Source organism: Carcharhinus amblyrhynchos, chromosome 11 (assembly GCF_965287045.1).
Source record: "Carcharhinus amblyrhynchos chromosome 11, sCarAmb.v2.hapA, whole genome shotgun sequence".
Classification (NCBI taxonomy): Eukaryota; Metazoa; Chordata; class Chondrichthyes; order Carcharhiniformes; family Carcharhinidae; genus Carcharhinus; species Carcharhinus amblyrhynchos.
Genome location: NC_137334.1, coordinates 18,440,163 through 18,462,160, shown reverse-complemented (window position 1 = coordinate 18,462,160; position 21,998 = coordinate 18,440,163). Strand labels below are relative to the sequence as shown.

Below are 21,998 nucleotides of genomic sequence, written 5' to 3'. Positions count from 1 at the left end.
TATGTGGGGTTACGGGCATTGGGGCCTGGGTGGGATTGTCAGTACAGACTCAATGGGCCGAATATCCTCCTTCTACATTGTTGGGTTTCTATGGTTAGAAATACAGAGAAATAACTTAAACGTAAGCATGAATTTCTCCTCCTCCCCCACATTCTCACTGACCAGAAAAATTGGTGCTGCATCAAGCAGAGGGTCACTCAAACTAAACCCTTCCAGTCTGTCCCTGCTCTAAGCTGCCTGCAGTGCAGTTCATGGCCACTGGATGTCAGCATCGCACACGGTCAGTCAATGCTGCATTGCAAGCTTTCACACGTCCCTTCCTCCTTGGAGGCAGCGTTTCCACTTCACCTGCATTCCACACAGTCGGCGGACTGATGGCAAGTGCTCCAACACCGGCTTGTGGCTCATCCGAGATGGCATGGTCGAGACAGCCACATCATAAAGTCAAGGGCACCAATAAGCACCCAGTCACTGCCCTGGCAGCATGCTCTACAGGGGTGCTAACTACACATTACTGCACCTCCTTCTTGCTCCATTCATTCCACTCTCTCAGAGGCTAAGGAAATTCAGCATGTGCAGCACGACTCCCAACAATTTTTACAGGTGCACCATAGAAAGCATTCTTTCAGGTTGTATCACAGCTCGGTTTGGCTCCTGCTCTGCCCAAGACCGCACGAAACTCCAGAGCATTGTGAATGTAGCCCAGCCCGCCACGCAAACCAGCCGGGTCAGGATACTGAGTTTGACAATCAGCCACGGTCAAGATGAACAACAGAGCAGGATCAAAGGGGCAAATGGCCTACTCCTGCTTCTAGTTTCTATGTGCCTAGTCTCCACTGCCAACCACCCCTCCCCCCCCACCCCCGACCATGGGGGTCTCAGGGGCTACCCTCCACTCTCCCCGATCAGACCCGGCTTTCACCCACCCCCAATCTCACTCCCCTGAAGTACGAGAGTATTGTTTGAAGGGGTTCTGTTACACAGTATACCAATATTTGTGGGGTACAAAGTTGCTCAACGTTGGCCAGGAGCCACCTTATGATCATAGAATCCCCACAGGGCAGAAGGTGGCCATTCGGCCCATCGAGTTCTGCCACGACAACAATCCCACCCAAGCCCTATCCCCTGTAACCCCACAAATCCTGCTAATCTATGCATCCCGAGACACTAATGGCCAATGCACCTAACCTGAACATCTTTGGTCACTAAGGGGCAATTTAGCATGGCCAATCCACCTAAGACGCACATCTTTCAACTGTGGGAGGAAACCAGAATACCCGGAGGAAACCCATGCAGACACAGGGCAAATGTGCAAACTCCGCACGGGCAGTGACCCAAGCCGGGAAACGAACCCAGGTCCCTGGCACTGTGAGGCAGCACTGCTAACCACTGTGCCGCCATGCTACCGGGCTACTATTTTATTGTAGATAATTTGCTAGCATCAACCCTTCTCAGAAACAGTGAACCATGAAGTTGTTCACATCCTCTGCCCCCATGTATCCTTAAGTAATGAGCAGGTTGACTGGTTAGTGCTATGCAGCTGGCAAGAAACTTCCTTTTCTTGTCATGTTACTGTGGTCACGAGGTGGAGATGCTGGCGTTGGACTGGAGAGAGCAAAGTAAGAAGTCTCACAACACCAGGTTAAAGTCCAGTGGGTTTATTTGGTATCACGAGCTTGCTCCTTCATCAGGTGAGTGGCCCCTTAGTGTCCAAAGCTGTGTAGGTTAGGTGGATTAACCATGCTAAACAGCCCCCGAGTGTCCAAAAACATGTAGGTAAAGTCGATTCGCCGTGGGAAACGCAAGGAGTTATGGGGATGGACCTGGATGGGATTGTTAAAATACTTGCTCACCAGAAGTCAATCTACGTCCTTGTACTTGGAAGAGAAGATGGGCCCCACTACATGGGAAACAACTGGGATTGGAGAGATTAAAAGATGTTCCTGGAGGTTAAAATGTTGTTGGGGCAAAGCCATCAAAGGTGAAGCTGAGGAGATGGCCGAGTTTGAAAGTGCAATCAGCAGCGACTCAGGGAGAGGTGATTACCAAAGATGGATGAAGGAGGAAGCGAAGTTGGAAGAGGTTGTGGCAAGTTGTGGTTACACAGTTTTGTACATACAATTTAGGAAAAGGCCATTCAGCCCCTCAAACCTGCTGCACCATTCAATATGATTACAGCTGATCTGATTGCAGCCTCAGCTGCATACTCCATCTACCCCCCCACCCCCGGTAACCCTCTGTGGTGAAGAACCTATCCACCTCTGCCTACAAAAATATTCCCTGATCCTGCCTCCACTGTGTGATAAAGAGTCTGAGAGTAGCGACAGCGTTGATGACAACCAGGTCCACTGCACACTCACATGGATTGGCACCATCTGCTACAATCAGCATCCGCAGCGAGCTCAGACTGACATCTCTCTGATCCCGCTGAGCTAAAAGGGACCAGTGCATGTCTCGGGATTTCACCACGGCAATGTGAGCTGCAAGAAAATAAAATAGGATTGGTTTTGACACTTCAGACACCTTAAAACTAAACACACAATTTCAACATTTATACGACCTTGAAATGAAGATGCTGCATTATTGCTAAATGTTATAGGCTACATAACTTGAAAAATGTCAGTGAGCACATTCCAGTGCTGGTTCTCAAACAGTGGCACTGATGGAAGGCAATAACTAGGGCACTGCATTCCATATATACTTTCAAGCAAGGTCTGTCAAATCTTTCGCAGCATTACAATTCTGATCAAAGAGCAGATGGAAAGCCACTGAGACCCATCCTAGTTGTCATGGGTCTGCCTAATAACAGCAGGAACAAAAATTTAACAAGGAATGATAGGATATGATCTGCCCAGCAACAGCAGTTGCCAGCATTCAAAGGGGATGAGATGAGACCTTTCCAGGAATGGAATTAGCAGGCATCCAGGCAGTATCAGGTGTAAATCATTCTGTCATCTGAAAACAGCTTACCAAGATGACTGAGAGATCAGTGGAGTTATACAGATGCTAATTTTGAGAGTCAGGTGGAGAGAAACAGGCTATTTTATTGTAGATAATTTGCTAGCATCAACCCTTCTCAGAAACAGTGAACCATGAAGTTGTTTGCATCCTCCGCCCCCATGTATCCTTAAGTAATGAGCAGGTTGACTGGTTAGTGCTATGCAGCTGGCAAGAAACTTCCTTTTCTTGTCATGTTACCGTGGGCATGAGGTGGAGATGTTGGCGTTGGACTGGAGGGGGAAAATTAACAAGTCTCACAACACCAGGTTAAAGCCCAGTGGGTTTATTTGGTATCACGAGCTTGCTCCTTCATCAGGTGAGTGGCCCCTTAGTGTCCAAAGCTGTGTAGGTTAGGTGGATTAGCCATGTTAAACTGCCCCCAAGTGTCCAAAAATTGTGTAGGTAAATTCAATTAGCCGTGGGAAATGCAAGGAGTTATGGGGATGGACCTGGGTGGGATTGTTAAACTACTTGCTCACCAGAAGTCAATCTACGTCCTTGTACTTGGAAGAGAAGATGGGCCCCACTACATGGGAAACAACTGGGATTGGAGAGACTAAAAGATATTCCTGGAGGTTAAAATGTTGCTGGGGCAAAGCCATCAAAGGTGAAGCTGAGGAGATGGCCGAATTATTGACAGAGTCCAAATATACAGAACGGAGGATCAAAGAGGAACCAGGGTACAATTGCCTGCACCTGCAGAAGCAGGGAACCTTTGTAACATCTAAGAGCCAAGAGGCCCTTTTAACATCTCAGAATCTTGGAGAGAGTTTATATTGAGGAAGTCTTAGAGCTAATGTCGTGCAGAAACCTTCATAATGGCAGTTTAAATATCTTCACCGGACCAGGAAAAGACGTTTCCCAGATCTGATCACCGACTTGTATTGTGGGGTAATATAAGCTGGTTTTTAATCATTTAATTTTGAATGTTGTTTAAGAATGGGAAAGTCTTAAGGAGTTCAGGGGTCACATATATATTTTGTAATTTCTATATAAACTGTGTGTGTTTAGTAATTCATATTTAAGTGTCTTAGACTATTATAGTCCCAGTCAACTGGCACCCAAGTAGTATTGGCCTTTTTCTTTAATTTAACAAATAACCTTTAGTAATTGTTACACAAAGAATGGACAGGTTATTCTCAGATTGGGGGGGGGGGTTCATGTGACTCCTCACACCACTCCAAACACAAAACCACACAAACCAGTGTTTCAAGCTCAGACCCCACCTCTCACAGATCAGATCAGTGGAGTTTGTGACATAGTAGAAATCACCAGGCTGCTCTAGTGGACTGAAGTATTGTTGGTGTCAACAGCAAAGTGAGTGGCCGCTGCTTCAATATCCACATTGCAATTATCGGGTGAGCAAAACAGGATTCAGCTCAGCTCAGGTACATGTTGTTGCCAAGTTGGGCACAGTAATCGTAGATTGGGAGGTAGGAAGATAGGATTTGCTGTTTGATAGAGTGGTAAAATGCTTGGTGGCGGGAGGGTGGGGTGTGGGAGCATTCCATGGTCCCTTTAAAAGCCAGTGCTTTTTCTATGCTTGGAGATTTAAAATGCAAGTACATAGAAATCCCAAACTGAAACATCTATATTGAAAAGCCAAACAGCAGTTTTTACCAAGACAACAGGCTTTTGACTTTCACCAATCAATTTGAATCAGGCACTTGGACATTAAGAACCTATTAAATTTAAATCTAATGGTTTTGACAACCTAGGGCCAATCCTATGGTGGAAATATTGATACGACTTCACAGGTACAAACGAAGGGGGGCAGTGGGACAAAGAGAGAGCAACTGCCACCTGCCAGAGCTATCAGCTCTCAGCTCTCTCTCTTTCAAAATAGAGGGAGAGAGAGGAAAACAAAATCGCTGGCTCTCATAGCTTCATCTATATTTAAGAGAAAGCCCCAAAACTACCAAAAGGAGAAAGAATTTTAGAATGTGTGTCAGGGATTTATTTTTTATTTAACAATTGGAAATTACTGAAGAGCAGGTCATAACACTTCACACACACTCGTTACAGATTATAGGGCGAGGTACACCTCTTTGGCTGTTTTGGGGTTAGTTCTCAGACGCAGGGGATCAACCTTGGCTTTATAACAATATTCACCTCTTAACCTTAAAAAAAACGTATCTTTTTGACAGAACAATCCAGTCTAAAACTAAATCAATATGCCCCAAAGCTGTACAGCACAGGAATAACTGGCAAAGCACAACAGAGAGGAAGTCAAGAGATAAATGGGGATGGTGGGGAGAAGCGATGGTGAAAAACATAAAACCTGACAAAATATTTCCATTTAGTCTAAGGCCTACTCAAGAAAGCATTCAAAAAGCTCAATTTTCTGGTGAAAAGCATGCATCAAATCTCCTTCCAAAATAAGGCCTCCAGTTCCGTCAGGAAATCCCAAACCTCTGCCGGAGAGATTATAACACTTGGTTGGAATTTGGGCCAAGTAGCCTGTTAGTGTGTTACAAATCTGAAGAGAAACAAGTTCACGCAATCCAGCCCCCATCATATAAACCAGCCTTCCATCCACCGACTCTGTCCACACTTCCTGCTGCCTCGGAAAAACAGCCAGCATAATTACGGACGCCAAACACCCCGGACATTCTCTCTTCCACCTTCCATCGGGAGAAAGATCGAAAAGTATGAGGTCACGCACCAACTGATTCAAGAACAGCTTCTTCCCTGCTGTTGTCAGGCTTTTGAATTGACCTACCTCGCATTAAGTTGATCTTTCTCTCCACCCTATGACTGTAACACTACATTCTGCACCCTCTCATTCCCTTCTCTATGTGTGCTTTGTCTGTATAGCGCGCATGAAACAGTACTTTTCACTATATACTAATGCATGTGACAATAATAAATCAAATTGAATACAAAATTGCTGAGAGCAGGATGCGTGATGGGCTTAGTGATCTTTTGCTTGTACCACACCTCCTGATGTTGCTCTGACCTTACCTTTGTAGGCATAAACCTTCTGTATCCAGGAAAGAGGATTCACCTTCATCAGAGCATAGGGGATGTTGATCACATGCATCCTGTTCATGACACTCTGTCAAGAAGATACACAAATTATCAGTCAATTTCACACTGATTAGTGATCAGCAACCAACTAGTGACCATCACCTTTGGGGACACAGGAAAGCAGGGGCTCCAGGTTCTCACACTTTCCAAGGAGGGTGCAGAGCCATGATAGTCTTCTGTGGTTGACTGAGCAATCAGATGCAAGGTTATCAGAGGCCAATGGGACTCTGGGGTTAAGGGAAAAGCAAGAAGGTGGAGTTTGTGGGACAGAGCCAAGGATAATGGGCTTTAAGCTGGCTAATATCTGTCATAGGAGGTCAGACTAAGTCGGTTAGGATTATATTCTTTGGAGTTTAGAAGAGAGGGATCTCATAGAAACTTATAAAATTCTAACAGGGTAGATTCAGAAAGAATATTCCCCGATGGTGGGGTGTCCAGAACTGAGGGCCATAGTTTGAGGAACTTTTAGGACTGAGGTGGAGAAATTTCTTCACCCAGAGGATGTGTGGAATTCCTTACCACAAAATGTAGTTGAGGGCAAAACATGAGATTTCACGAAGAAATTAGAATCATAAAATCCTACAGTGTAAAAAGAGGCCTTTCGGCCCATCGAGTCTGCACAAATCATAATCCATCCCAGGCCCTATCCTCATAACACCGTGCATTTACCCGAGCTAGACCACCCCCCCCACCTCCCCAAACACCAAGGGGCAATTCAGCATGGCCAATCCACTTAATTCGCATATTTTTGGACTGTGGGAGGAAACCGGCGCACCCGGAGGAAACCCATGCAGACACGGAGAGAACGTGCAAACTCCACACAGACAGTGACCCAAGACGGAAATCAAACCCATGTCCCTGGTGCCATGAGGCAGCAGTGCCAACCACTGTGCTGCTGTGCCGCCATTACATATAGCTCTTGGGGCCAAAGGGATCAAGGGATATGGGGGAAAAGGGGAATCAGGATATTGAATTTGATGATCAGCCATGATCAAACGAATGGTGGAGCTGGCTCGAAGGGCTGAATGGCCTACTCCTGCTTCTAGTTTATATGTGATCACAGAATAGAATCCTACAGTACAGAAGGAGGCCATTTGACCTGCACCAACCTCAGTCCCACCCAGGCCCTATCCTCACAACGTAATGGATTTACCCTCGGTAGTCCTCCTGACACTAAGGGACAATTTATCATGGCCAACCCACATAATCCGCACATCTTTAGGACAGGAAGAAACCAGAGCACTCAGAGGAAACCCACACAGAAATGGGGAGAACGTGCAAACTCCACATAGACACTGACCCAAGCCAGGAATTGAACCTGGGTCCCTGGCGCTATCAAGCAGCAGTGCTAACCACTGTGCCACCATGCCACTGATATATTTAGCTCGGGGAAGTTAAGTTCCATTTCAATGGCATGGAATTCGACAGGATGCAGCTTTGGCAAATGAATGGTGCAAGTGAGTCATGGAACAGCTGATTAGCATAAACAGCTGAGTGAAAGCCGAGTTCCACCAAAATTCTGAGGATGATAAGGTAACAGTACGCGAGATCCAGATTTACAAGGTGAGGCGTGAGGAGACTACTCTGCTGATTCACTGCTTACGACAAAGGGCCCCGCTGATCTCCAAAATCTCAGACAAAGTCTTGAGGGCAAAAGTACACACGCATAATGGCAGCACAATCAAAGTGCGATTGCAAATTATACACCATCACAGCAATGTCTAATGCACTGTAATTGTAGAATTAATACAGAATTGGAAAGATTGCAGGGTTACACAACTTTAACTTTTTTCCTGTTGTCCAATCAATAAAATAACAACTGTGATAAATAATAGGAGACTAATCACTGAATAGAAATAGAACAAAGCTGAGAGGGAAGATGAGATGGTCTTTTATTCTTCATATCACGATAGGATTATCAAAGGGCAGATGTCGCACTGGTATCTCACTCAGAGATAACCAAGATGGAATACTGAATCTCACCGGAAAAAAGGCATTACGCTGACAACACTGTGCAGCAGCAGGGAGAAATCCAAATCAATCTCACTGGGAGGGACTGCCACTACATGAGTGGCAGTTGACCGCTGTGAATCAGTCACCGATCTAGTGTACAAAACAGCAACAGAACTCTGCTAGGCCACATCACAAAATTTATTAGTGTTACAAGTTGGCTTACATAAACACCGCAATGAAGTTGCTGTGAAAGTGTCCTAGTCGCCACACTCCGGCGCCTGTTCAGTTCACTGAGAATTTAGCGTGGCCAATGCATCCTGATTAGCATGTCTTTTGGACTGTGGGAGGAAACCCATGCAGACACTGGGGGAACATGCAAACTACGCACAGACAGCGACCCAATCCAGAAACTGAACCCAAATCCCTGGCACTATGAGGCAGCAGTGCTAACCACTATGCCACCGTGCCATCCCCGCAACCCCCTCCCCCACCCCATAACCCTTTGTCCCACTATTTAAAAACCTATCAAATCAGATTTGTTTAGTGTTCCAACATCCACTGCACTCTGGGATAGAGAATTCCACAGATTCACAACCCCTTGAGTGAAGTCATTCCTCCTCATGCAGGTTTTATATCGACCACCCCTTAGCCTAAAACTTAGCCTCTGGTTCTAGAATATCCAACAAGGGGAAATATCTGCTCTACATCTACCCTGTCAATCCCCTTTAGCTTCCTATATCCCTCAATTAGACCAGATAATCTGCGTTATTTTGCGATGTTGACTGAAGTGGGACATAATGGACCAGACACCAGGGACACTGCTGCATGCCACCGGGGTGGCACAGTGGTTAGCACTTCTGCCTCACAGCACCGGAGACCCAGGTTCGATTCCTTGTGCATCTGGAGGAAACCCACGCTGACACGGGGAGACACAGACAATCATCTGAGACTGGAATTGAACCCAGTTCCCTCGCACTGTGAGACATCAGTGTTAACTACTATGCCACTGTTAACAGCTAGCTAATGTATACCTAAAGTTGCAAATGAATCAGTGAACTCCTTTATCGGCCCAAAATAATGCAAATGGTGACTTAGTCATTGACAATAATAGTACTGAAATGATTTGCATTATTTGCCAGATTTCAATGTGGTGGATCCATTGGTGGAGGTGATAATAGCAACTCTGTTAATACAACTCATCGAATACTTCCTCAAGAACACACGCGATAAGATGAAGTGACCCAATTGACAGTGAAATCTTCCGAAGACAGTTTGTTACAGGAAGCAATGCAGATACCTTGGGCATCTAAGCTTATTCAGTGGCTTGGGTCACTGTCTGTGTGACGTTTACACGTTCTCCCCGTGTCTGCGTGGGTTTCCTCCCAAGCTCAAAGTTGTGCAGGTTAGGTGGCTTGGTCGTGCTAAATTGTCCCATAGTGTTCCAGGATGAGTATGTTAGAGAAATTAGTAGGGTAAATATGTAGGGTTTCGGGGATAGGGCTTGAGTAGGACTGTTGCTGGTACAGACTCGACAGGCCGAATGGCCTCCTTCTGCACTGTAGGGTTTCTATGATTCTATGAACTCCTTTGCTCTTCATCCAACAGTGCTTTGGTATTCCTTAGATCCAGCTGAACAGGCTGATGGGGCATCACTACCTGGCATTCCCATCAGTGCAATGCAGCCCGAGTGGCGCTGGAGTGCCACCTTTGAATCTCAAGCCTGGAGTGGGATTTGAACCCAGAACCTTGCGTGACCTATTGAGCCACGGCTGAAACACTCTACGCCTGAATGTGAAGGATGTGAATAAACTTCATTACAGCCCCATCACACTGGTAGCAGGCATGTTAGCTCCAATAGAACCTGTCCACTGTTAGCATTGGGTAGTTAATACGAATCTTACGTTGTTTTGAGGGGACCTGAAGTAGCAGCTTCAACTGCAAACTACTGTCAGTGAACTCTTGACAAAAAAAGACTTAAAACCAAGAAGTGGCTGAAGTACTTGAAGATCACTGGAGGATGCAAGATTTTCTATTATATCTCACCGATTCACCTATTCATCAACCAACATGTTCAAAATACTTCAAAGCTATACACTCTTAGTTGACAGTACTTCAAGATCAGAGAATCCCTGAAGGAGGCCACTGAACAATCGCACCCAGGCCCTATCCCCATAACCCCACATATTTACCCTGCTAATCCCCCGATTAGCTAGGTGGCAATTTAGCATGGCCAATCCACCTAACCTGCACATCTTTGGACACTAAGGGGCAATTTAGCATGGCCAATCCACCTAACCTGCACATCTTTGGACACTAAGGGGCAATTTAGCATGGCCAATCCACCTAACTGGCACACCTTTAGAGTGTGGGAGAAAACCGGTGCATCTGGAGGAAATCCACGCTGACACGGGGACACACAGACAATCATCTGAGACCAGAATTGAACCCAGTTCCCTCGCACTGTGAGACATCAGTGCTAACCACTATGCCATTGTTAACAGCTAGCTAATGTATACCTAAAGTTGTAAATGAACCAGTGAACTCCTTTGTCTGCCCAAAATAATGCAAATGGTGACTTAATCATTGACAATAATAGTACTGAAATGATTTGCATTATTTGCCAGATTTAGATGTGGTGGATCCATTGGTGGAGGAGATAATAGCAACTCTGTTAATACAACTCATCTAATATTTCCTCAAGGACACATGTGATAAGATGAAGTGCCCCAATTGACAGTGAAATCTTCCGAAGACAGTTTGTTATAGGAAGCAATGCAGATACCTTGGGCATCTAAGGTTATTCTGTGAACACAGGTTGCCATTGTCATGAACAGCGTCTGGAGAAACAGACAGGCTTTGTCCCTGGGAGACAAACCAGGGGATGATACTTACAGTTAAAATGCCATGCCACAGGCCTGCATCCCGTTTGAAATCCAATACATTCGTTAATGTCTCTCCTGAAATACAAATTTAGAATAACTTGCATCACAGCTCAACTTGAACTTCCTTTACGTATTGCTCTTACAAATTTACTATCTTCTGGTTCATAGCACTGCAAACAGATGAATCATAGACTCCCTGTAGTACAGAAGGAGGCCATTTGCTCCATCAAGATTATACTGACCACAATCCCACCCAAGCCCCACTCCCATAATCCCACACATTTACCCTGCTAATCCTCCTGACACTAAGGGGCACTTCAGCGTGGCCAATCAACCTAAACCACACATCTTTGGACTGTAATAGGAAGCCAGAGCACTCGGAGGAAACCGATGCAGACACAGGGAGAATGTGTAAACTCAACACAGACAGTGACTCAAGCTGAGAATCGAACCCAAGTCCATGGCGCTGTGAAGCAGCAGTGCTAACCACTATGCTGCCCTGTACAATCCTCTTCATTCCACTGCTAAGACACTATTGTAACATCCCACATATATAAACCAATTATATTCTAAAATCTCTTTGTTTTAAACAAAAATCTCCTTTGAATGGAAATCTCTCCCTCCCAGTCATGAAGAATCCAAGTTTCTGAGCCATGATACACCATCACAGTTGCACTCTTCTATGGGGGCTCCAGCTTCTGATCAATCTCAGGTACATAAATACATCGGCCAATTAGGTTCTCTGAAATCTCCGTACAGAAGTGAACACGTGCTGCTAATCATTTCAAGTACCCTATTAGGAGAAGCAGTGGCTTAATAGTATTGTCGCTGGACTCGCAATCCAGAGAACCAGGGGAATGCTGTGAGGATCTGGGTTCGAATCCCACCATGGCAGATGGTGAAATTTGAATTGAATAAAAAAATCTGAAATGCCAAAGTACAGGAGAGGCTCTTCGGCCCATTGAGTCTGCACTGACGCATGAAAGGCCCTGACCTGCCCACCTAATCCCATTTGCCAGCACTTAGCCCATAGCCCTGAATGTTATGATGTGCCAAGTGCTCATCCAGGTACTTTTTAAAGGATATGAGGCATCCCGCCTCCACCACCCTCCCAGGCAGCACATTCCAGACCCGTCATCACCCTGAGTAAAAAAGGTTTTCCTCAAATCCCCCCCTAAACCTCCCACCCCTCGCTTCGAACTTGTATCCCCTCGTAACAAACCCTTCAAGTAAAGGGAACAGCTGCTCCCTATCAACCCTGTCCAAGCCCCTCAATCAGGTTGCCCCTCTCCAACAACCCAAGCCTATCAAGTAATGATTGTCAGAAAAACCCATCTGGTTCAGTAATGTTCTTTAGGGAAGGAAATCTGCCGTCCTTACTCAGTCTGGCCTACATGTAACTCCTAAGCCAATGCAATGTGGTTGACTCTAAAATACCCTCAGGGATGGACAATAAATGCTGGCCCAGCCAGCGACATGTACATCCATTAAATGAATATAAGCAAAAGTGAATGAAAACCATGAAATACAGACCATTGTTGATAATAAGAATGCTTGCCCCAGTTGATTTCACTGATGTTATCCTGAACATATCGTCAGGTCTTAAGATTTGAGTCCTGGACTTGACTAAGTGAGCCAATTTCTGCCAAGGTGGCAATCAGGGTGCTGCAATTCATCTTAATACTCTGGGTTAGGGAAAGGTGTGAACAGTGTTCATTTGGACATGGAGTAACCATATAATCAGTTCAGACTTGACTGATATAGCCTCCCCCGGAGGTGGAAATATTCAAAGACATTAAGCTCACACACTGGTGAGTGAGCAGAGTGCTGCCAATACTCTCAGAATCAAAAACAGAATGGTCAGTGCCTTCAATAAGGAATGGGGAAAAAAAATACAAAAATAATGCATACTCCGCACGGCCTTAGCTAATGGGCAATGCCCGTGTTGGCACATGTTCCCAGTCAGTCAGTCATCAGTCACAGTGGCAGGGACCCGGGTTCAATTCCCAGCTTGGATCACTGTCTGTGCAGAGTCTGCACGTTCTCCCCATCTCTGTGTGGGTTTCCTCTGGGTGCTCTGGTTTTCTCCCACAGTCTGAAAGACGTGCTGGTTAGGGTGCACTGATGTGCAGATGCCAGCATTGGACTGGGGTAAACACAGCTAGAAGTCTGACAACACCAGGTTTAAGTCCAACTGATTTATTTGGTAGTAAACTCACTAAACCTTGTTTTGAGGGAAACCTCGAAAGCTTGTGAGTTTACTATCAAATAAATTGGTTGGACTTAAACCTGGTGTTGTCAGACTTCTTACTAGGGTGCATTGGCCATGCTAAATTCTCCCTCAGTGTACCCGAACAGGAGCCAGTGTGTGGCGACTAGGGGATTTTCACAATAATTTCATTGCAGTGTTAATATAAGCCTACTTGTGACTAATAAATAAATAAACTTTAAACTTTGTAAATCTCATCCATGAGATCCCCCATGTTTCATCTTCAAACTAAGAACTTATTGGATTTCACCACACTCCTCCACAAGGTATCCTTTTGGCTGAATATCAGTTGGCCACAATGAGCTCACCTTCACTGTATCCACAGCTTTGGCTCAGGGCATGGCAATGTGCTAACATGGCAGTCTGAGATATGGTTATGCCCATTGAACTTCCTTCCTTACTGGTCTTGTACTGAAGGGGGAACAAAAAGAGAAATTAAAAATGGTGTTGTATCTGTATTACAAAGCACTGCAATGTAAACAAGTCCATTCTGCAGTCAGAAGTCGTTCCCTGCTGTCCATGTTCTGAACCATCAGTTCAGGTAGTGATATAGGAATAGGAATTCGCTATTTTGCTGCTCTACGCTGTTCTACCATTCAATGAGATTGTGGCTGATTTGGGACCTGACTCAATGTACCTCGTTTCCTTAACACTGCTGGTTAAAAAAAAATCCCAAATTTAAAAATACGTAAAAATTTACAAAATAAAGTTGCAAACTGCTACCAGCCTTTTGTGCGTGGAGGTGTTTCCTAACGCCAGTCATAGAGGTTTTACAGCACAGAAGCAGGCCCTTCGACCCAACTTGTCCATGCCACACTTTTTTAAAACCCCTGAGCTAGTCCCAATTGCCTGCATTTGGCCTATATCCCTCTATATCCATCTTCCCCATGTAACTGTCTAAACACTTTTTAAAAGACAAATTGCACCCTCCTCTACTACGACCACTGGCAGCTTGTTCCAGACAGTCACCACCCTCTGGGTGAAAAAAATTGCCCCTCTGGACACTTTTGTATCTCTCCCCTCTCACCTTAAACCCATGCCCTCTTGTTTTAGACTCCCCTACCTTTGGTCTCCCCACACTCCTGCAAAGTCTTACTCTGATTTTTGGACTATGACTTATAGAACATAGAACAGTACTGCACATAACTAGGCCCTTTGGCCCACAATGTTGTGCCAAACACGACACCATATTAAACTCATCCTTTCTGCCTACCTTGCTCCATATGCCTCTATTCCTTACATATTCATGTGCTTATCTAATAACGCCTTAAATGCCCCGATCGTATCTGCCTCCACACCCAGACACCTGCCACTGCGTGTGTAAAAAAACCTGCCCCTCACATCTCCTTTGAACTTTCCCCCTCTCACCTTAAGTGCGCCTAATATTCGACATTTCAACTCTGAGAAAAAGCTGTACCTCAAGGAATTATATTGCGGCCTCAACTATTCACCATGTTTATCTATGACTTAAATGACGGGCTAGAGATTCTGACCATCAACCCTATCTATGCCCCTCATAATTTTAAAGCCTTCTATCAGGTCTCCCCTCAGCCACTCCAGAGAAAACAACTCTAGTTTGTCCAGTCTCTTCTTATAGTTCATACCGTCTAATCCAGACAGCCTCTTGGTAAAACCTCTTCTGCACCCTCTCCAAAGCCTCCAACCTTCTTCCTGTAACGTGGAGACTAGAACTGAATGCAATAGGCCGGGAGTTGCTGATCTTTCATGCCCTGCCGTCGCTGCCAGCATTTGGCGCTCAGTTGATTCTCCGTTCACTACAGCAGTCCCAGAAAATCCCGCCAGTGTCAACAGTCAGAAAATTCCACCCCTTGTCTTAGACGCCCCAAACAGCAGAAATCGTGGCGATATCCATGATAATTAACCTTCAATGTTACTTGTTGATTTTACAGGGGGAGACTTGGGTTATTTTGATTTAACCACTAAAAGTTGCTAAAGAGCAGATCGTGGTATTTCTCACACACTTTTAAAAATTATAAAGCAAGGTACTCCTGTTTTGAGTGGTTAGGCGTTAGCTCTCAGAGGGATCTACCTCCCCTATATAACAATCTAATGACCGATCTAAACAGTACCTTCAATGCAATAAAGCATGTCAAAGCATTATGAAACAAAATATATACGTAACACCCATGGACATTCCTCTGGCCCCAACTTTAGCCCCCGCTCCAAAAATTCAATCAGATTCACCAAGTAGAACCAATCCTTTATAAAAACAGGCTGGCTTGTCAAACAGTTGAAAATTTAAGGTTTTTCAGTCTCACCTATCCCAAATACATAGTCCAGTAATTTCCCAATGACAGATGTTAAACCAGGGTTGCACAAACTGCAGGGTCCCGAGTGGTCAGTCTGTGGAATTCACTACCGGAAGTAGTTGAGACCAAAATATTTTGTTTTATTCATTCATGGACATGGGCGTTGCTGGCTGGGCTAACATGTATTGCCTGTCCTTAATTGCCCCTTGAAACTGAGCGTCTCACTTGGCCATTTCAAAGGGCAGTTCGTTTAGGTTTATTTATTAGTGTCACAAATAGGCTTACATTAACACTGCAATGAAGTTACTGTGAAAATCCCCCAGTCGCCACTCTCTGGTGCCTGTTCAGGTACACTGAGGGAGAATATAGCATGGCCACTGCACTTAACCAGCACGTCTTTCAGACTGTGGGAAGAAACCAGAGCACCTGAAGGAAACACACAAGCAACGGGAAGAACGTGCAGACTCCAGACAGACAGTGACCCCAAACCAAGAATCAAACCTGGGTCCCTGGTGCTGTGAGGTAGCAATACTAACCACTGTGGCACAGTGCTGGCCCAGTATTTATTGCCCATCCCTAGTTCTCCGAGGGCAGCTGAGAGTCAACCACATTGCTTGGCTCTGAAGTCATATGTAGGCCAGGCTGCTTAAGGATAGCAGATTTCCTTCCCTAAAAGACATCAGTGAACTAGATGGGTTTTCCTGACAATCGACAATGGTTCATGGTCATCAATAGATTCTTAAATTCCAGATTTTTTCTTATATTGAATTCAAGTTCCACCATCTGCCGTGGCAGGATTCGAACCCAGGTCCCCAGAACATGAGCTGAGTTTCTGGAATAATAGTCTAGCGATAATACCATGAGGCCATCACCTCCTGTGTGCTTTCAAGAAATTCGGTATAGCACTTAGGGCAGAGAGGATCAAAGGATATTGGGCGGGGGGGGGGGGGGGGGGGGGGGGGGCGCGGTGATGGTAGTATCAAGCGACTGAGCTGGACGATCAGCCGTTATCATCACGAATGGCAGAGCAGGATCAAAGGGCTGAATGGCCTCTTCCTGTTCCTATTTTCCATGTTTCTATGTGAGGTCGCATTACATCATTTTAGAATCGTGTGCTCTGAACCAGCAACGGCTGTCACGGAACTCAGACTGAGTGCTAACAGCAGAGACACTCCCCTAAATCCTCAGACTTATTCTGTTATTGAACGTGGACTAACAGACAGGGTTATGAGGTCTGACTGCTGCACAAAAAGCCTGGGAAGCGGTCGTTTCCTAACAAAACACTCCTGCAGTTTAATCAATTCCCACCATCCCATCCCACGCAACAGGGGAAAAATTTCCTCTCTTCAATATCTGCGGAGAAGTTCTCAATGTGCTATTGGAACAAAGTGGTGACTGAAGGACTTGTGCTTGGGAACTAGCCGCACTCCCAGCCAAGCTGTTCCAGTCCAGCCAGAACACTGGGCTCACTACTACCACGTTCAAAATTGTCCAGCTATGTCAGTCTGCTTAAGTCAGGGCAAACCCCAGCCTAGTCAAGCACATTCCCTGCTTCCACTCAAATCACAAACACCAAAGTAATGGATAGGGTCATTAGCAGCACTATCAAGCAGCACTTACTTAATAACCTGCTCACTGACAGGGATCTACCAGCATCACTCAGCTCCTGCCCTCATTGTAGCTTTGGTCCAAACAGGGACAAAAGAGCTGAACTTCAAAGGTGAGACAAGAGTGACTGCCCTTGACACCAAGTCAGTATTTGACCAAGGGCATTAGGGCCCTAGCAAAACCAAAGTCATTGGGAATCAAGGGGAAAACTCCCCATTAGTTGAAGTCATATCTGGCACAAAGGAAAATGGTTGACATTGTTGGAGATCGATCAACTCAGTGCAGGAGTCCTCAGGGTAGTGTCCTACGCCCATCTTCAGCTGCTGCATCAATGACTTTCCCTCCATCACAAGTTAGATGGTTGATTACACAATGTTCAGCACCATTCATGACTCCTCAGATACTAAAGCAATTCATGTCCACGTGCAGCAAGCCCTCGACAATATCCAGGCTTGGGCTGACAAATGGCAAATAACATTCACGCCACTCGAGTGCCAGGCAATGACCATCTTTAACAAGAGAGTCTAACTGTCTCTCCTTGGCATTCAGTGGCATTATCATCACTGAATCCACCACGATCAACAAAGTGTGGGTTGGCACCGACCAGAAACTGAATTGGACCAGTCTTATAATTAATGTGGCTACAAGAGCAGGTCAGCAGCAAGGAATACTGCAGCGAGTGAATCACCACCTGATTCCCCAAAGCCTACCTACCACCTACAAGGCACAAGTCAGGAGCGTGATGGAATACTCTCCACTTGCCTGGATGGGTGCAGCTCCAACAACACTCAAGAAGCTCAACACCATCCAGGACAAAGCAGCTTGCTTAACTGGCATCTCATCCACAAACATTCACTTCTTTCACCACCGACACTCAGTAGCAGCAGTGTGTACCATCTACAAGATACACTCAACAACTCACCAAGGCTCTGTCAACAGCACCTTCCAAACCCATGATCATGACCATCAGGAAGGACTTGGGTAGCAGGCACTTGCAAGTTCCCCTCCAAGCCACTTGGGAATATGTCGGTCGTTCCTTCACTAACGCTAGGTCAAAATCCAGTGACTTTCTTCCTAAGAGCACTGTGGGTGTACCTACACCACATGGACAGCAGTGGTTCAAGGCAGCTGCATACCATTACCTTCTCAAGGGTAATTAGGGATGGACACTGACCTAGCCAGTGAGACCCATATATCGTGAAATAATAAAAAAAAAATTGGCAATGTATCACACCAAATAACCAGACAGGATCATGTTGTCAGCATTTTAAAGCATTAGCTAGCTCCTCATCACTTTAACCTTGTCACCCAGGTATTGTTTGTAGCTTATACACACCTTTGTTATTTGATATCGCCACACCAGCTCACAGAGCCAAGTGCTGACTGAAGCACTGCTGTTCGAAATCAAGAGAACAAGGGAAACTGACAAGACTAGATTTGAGGTCAACTTTGCATGAGGTGCCCTCAACAATATGATCTGTGCACGCACCAGCAACAATAGGTTAGATGAGGGACTGCAGGTTGATTTAATTTTATCCCTTCAGCTGTTAACTAACCATCGCAAGGGGGATCTAATTGTTTCTTTACTGACTCCTATTCAAACCCTCTTTCTCGCAACATGTTTCACCTATCGGTCACCTTGCAAACAAACATTTCTGGTCAAAAACTCACCTACTTCTCTCTCTCTGGCATATTTAAAGGTATGCTTGGGGTCTAATTTCCTTTTACATTCAGTATTTTACGCACCTCTGGAGTTCCCCGGAGGTCGCTATTTTAAGCATCAACAGTTCATCTTGCCGTTCTACATGGCTTATCCCTCCAGTGTCAGCTATCAGTTTCAAAGCTTCCTGATCCTCTCAGGATTCTGGGTTCTATTAATTATCCAATTATCCAGGCCAAGCTAATGGGTCTGTAATTGCCATTCTGAGATTGCTTGCCTTCTCTGAACATGGAAAGTGCACGCATTCATTGACTGCTGCAACGTGATTTCTTTTGACAAATCTTGTTGTCTTTCCAAGTATCCTGGCTACCACTCATCCATCCCTTAGGCTTCCCCAATATCTACCCCTCACAGTCATATCTAGAATGACTAATATTGGATGGTATGCCAGCAAAATCCTCCAAATTCCCAAACCACCCCAAGTATAGAACATAGAACGCTACAGCACAAACAGGCCCTTCGGCCCACGAGTTGCGCCGATCACATCAACACCTACCAACCTACAGACCTATCTATAACCCTCAATCTCATTAAACCCCATATACTCATCCAAAAGTCTTTTAAAAGACCCCAGCGAGTTCGCCTCCACCACCACTGACGGCAGCTGATTCCATTCACTCACCACCCTCTGAGTGAAAAACTTACCCCTAACATCACTTCTGAACTTCCCTCCTTGCACCTTAAATCTGTGTCCTCTCGTAGCAACCATTTCAACCCGGGGAAATAGCCTCTGAGAGTCCACCCTATCTATTCCTCTCAACATTTTGTAAACTTCTATCAGGTCGCCTCTCAACCTTCGTCTCTCCAGGGAAAAGAGTCCCAGCTCCCTCAACCTAACTTCATAAGGCATGCCTCCCAGTCCAGGCAACATCCTTGTAAATCTCCTCTGTACCCTCTCAATAACTTCTACATCTTTCCTATAGTGAGGCGACCAGAACTGCGCACAATACTCTAAATGAGGCCTGACAAGGGTCTTATAAAGTTGCAGCATTACCTCCCGACTCCTAAACTCAATCCCTCGATTAATGAAGGCCAGTACACCATACGCCTTCTTGACCACCTCCTCCGCCTGCGAGGCCAATTTAAGAGTCCTGTGGACCCGGACCCCTAGATCCTTCTGCTCTTCAACACTACTCAGACTTCTGCCCTTGATAGTGTACTCGTTCATCCCGTTGGTTCTGCCAAAATGGACGACTACACATTTATCCGCGTTGAAGTCCATCTGCCACTTCTCCGCCCAGTCCTGCATCCTATCTATGTCCTGCTGCAACTTTTTCCATCCTTCCAGACCATCCACAACACCACCGACCTTAGTGTCATCAGCGAACTTACTTACCCATCCCTCCACTTCCTCATCCAGGTCATTTATGAAAATGACAAACAACAAGGGTCCCAGAACAGATCCTTGATTATTATTTCCTGTTCAGTCTCATCCATAAGTGTTTGGATTGGTTTTCAAGATGGCGCCAGAGTGAGGTGACTTCCTCAAATCTCTACAGTGCAAAAGGTCATTTGGCCCATTGGGTCTGCACTGATAACAATCCCGCCCAGACCCAATCCCTGTGACACCTGCTCTGTACCCTGCTAATCCCCCTGACACCCTGGGGCAAACTAGCATGATAAATCCACCTAACCCATGCATCTTTGAGTGTGGGAGGAAAACGGAGCACTCAGCGGAAAGCCACACAAATGGGGAGAACGTGCAAATTCCACACAGTGACCCGTGGCTGGAATTGAACCCGGATCCCTGGTGCTGTGAGGCAGCAGTGCTAACCACTGTGCCACTCTTGCCAGCTGTCCCCAGCATACTCTCTAATTGTATCTTTTACTCTTACTCGATGCTTTTACACACTACTCTGCACCTTCTCCTTTCCTTCTCCCCACTGTGCTCCATGCTTTGTATTGCGCCCAAGAGACAATGCTTTTCAATGTATCCCAATATATGTGACAATAATAAATTAAATCAACTCAAATTACCCTTTTGCTCCAATGCAGCAGCTGAAGAGATTTTTTGGCATGGTGTTTTGAATTATGTTACTCATTTGTAATTCAAGGCTCCATGATCACCATTGCAAAAATAATATGGCTTCTAGGCTGCTGAATTGTAAAGGTCTTGTTATCACCATTTAAAGAATAGGAACAATAGGAACATGACATCACTGGAAAGGAAGAGTGTCACACGATCCAGGTTTAGCCCTGCTTTTGCTGACATACACACACGGACATACAGCTCTGCAGTTCTGATGTCATCAAGTTTTACGCCTCTGTGTAACTATTCCCATGCACCCAGTCTCAATAATTGAATTCACAACATGGCTGCACATGAGCGATTGGTGCACTTGTATCATTACAGAAAATACAAGAAGGTTAATGCTTGTTTATCAAAGTTCAATAAAGCACCACATATACTGAGATTAGATCAGGACCTACCTCAATGTAAGCAATATTGTTACTAGCATCCCTGATCACTGGATGCCAGTCTTTAGGAGGTTTTGACAAGTGTTTAACATCCGTCACAAACCAACCGAGTCGAGGCCAACCTACAAATAGAATCATTGAATAGAATTATAGAATCCCTACAGGGAGAAGAGGCCATTCGGCCCATCAAGTCTGCACCGAATCTCTAACTGAGTATCTTACCCTGGCCCTCTCTTCCACTCTATCCCTGTAAATCGACACATTTACCATGGCAAATCCATCGAAATTACTCATCTTTGGACACTAAGGGGCAATTTAGCATGGCCAAACAACCTAACCCACACATCCTTTGGACTGTGGGAGGAAACCGGAGCACCCGGAGCAAACACATGAAAACACTCCACAGTCACCCAAGACTGGAATTGAACCCAGATCCCTAGCACTGTCAGGCAATAGCGTTAACCACTGTGGCACCATGTCGGTTTAATCGGTTGGTAATCAAAGCTCTTGATGCAGGGTGAGATCAAATATCTGCAATGAAACTGGGAGCAAACAATTCACTGGAATTATTTCAAAAATACCCACTCAGATTTCATTCGCCTAGTTATGCACTGAAACGTATCACTGCGTTTCAATGGTAATTTTGATAGTGTCAGCATACTGCTGTTTAAGAAAACACACTCAAAATATTCACTGCCAAAATATTATGCTACTTATAATAAAGTATATTTATTAGTGTCACAAGTAGGCTTACATTAACACTGTAATGAAGTTACTATGAAAATCCCCTAGTTACCACACTCCAGCGCCTGTTCGGGTACACTGAGGAGAATTTAGCACAGCCATTG

At 45.3% G+C, this 21,998-nt stretch overlaps 1 protein-coding gene across 1 annotated transcript in view; it reads right to left on the bottom strand.

Annotated features, from left to right (window-relative positions):
* LOC145349945 (disco-interacting protein 2 homolog A-like) overlaps positions 1-21,998 on the bottom strand; it is a 254,103-nt gene that overhangs the window by 61,320 nt on the left and 170,785 nt on the right. The window contains exons 12-16 of the mRNA XM_080198649.1: positions 21,163-21,272; positions 13,443-13,545; positions 10,876-10,940; positions 5,965-6,058; positions 2,361-2,480 (exon numbers count right to left, since the gene is read on the bottom strand). Of these exons, the coding sequence (XP_080054775.1) occupies positions 2,361-2,480; positions 5,965-6,058; positions 10,876-10,940; positions 13,443-13,545; positions 21,163-21,272 (492 nt within the window). The remainder of the gene's footprint in view (positions 1-2,360; positions 2,481-5,964; positions 6,059-10,875; positions 10,941-13,442; positions 13,546-21,162; positions 21,273-21,998) is intronic.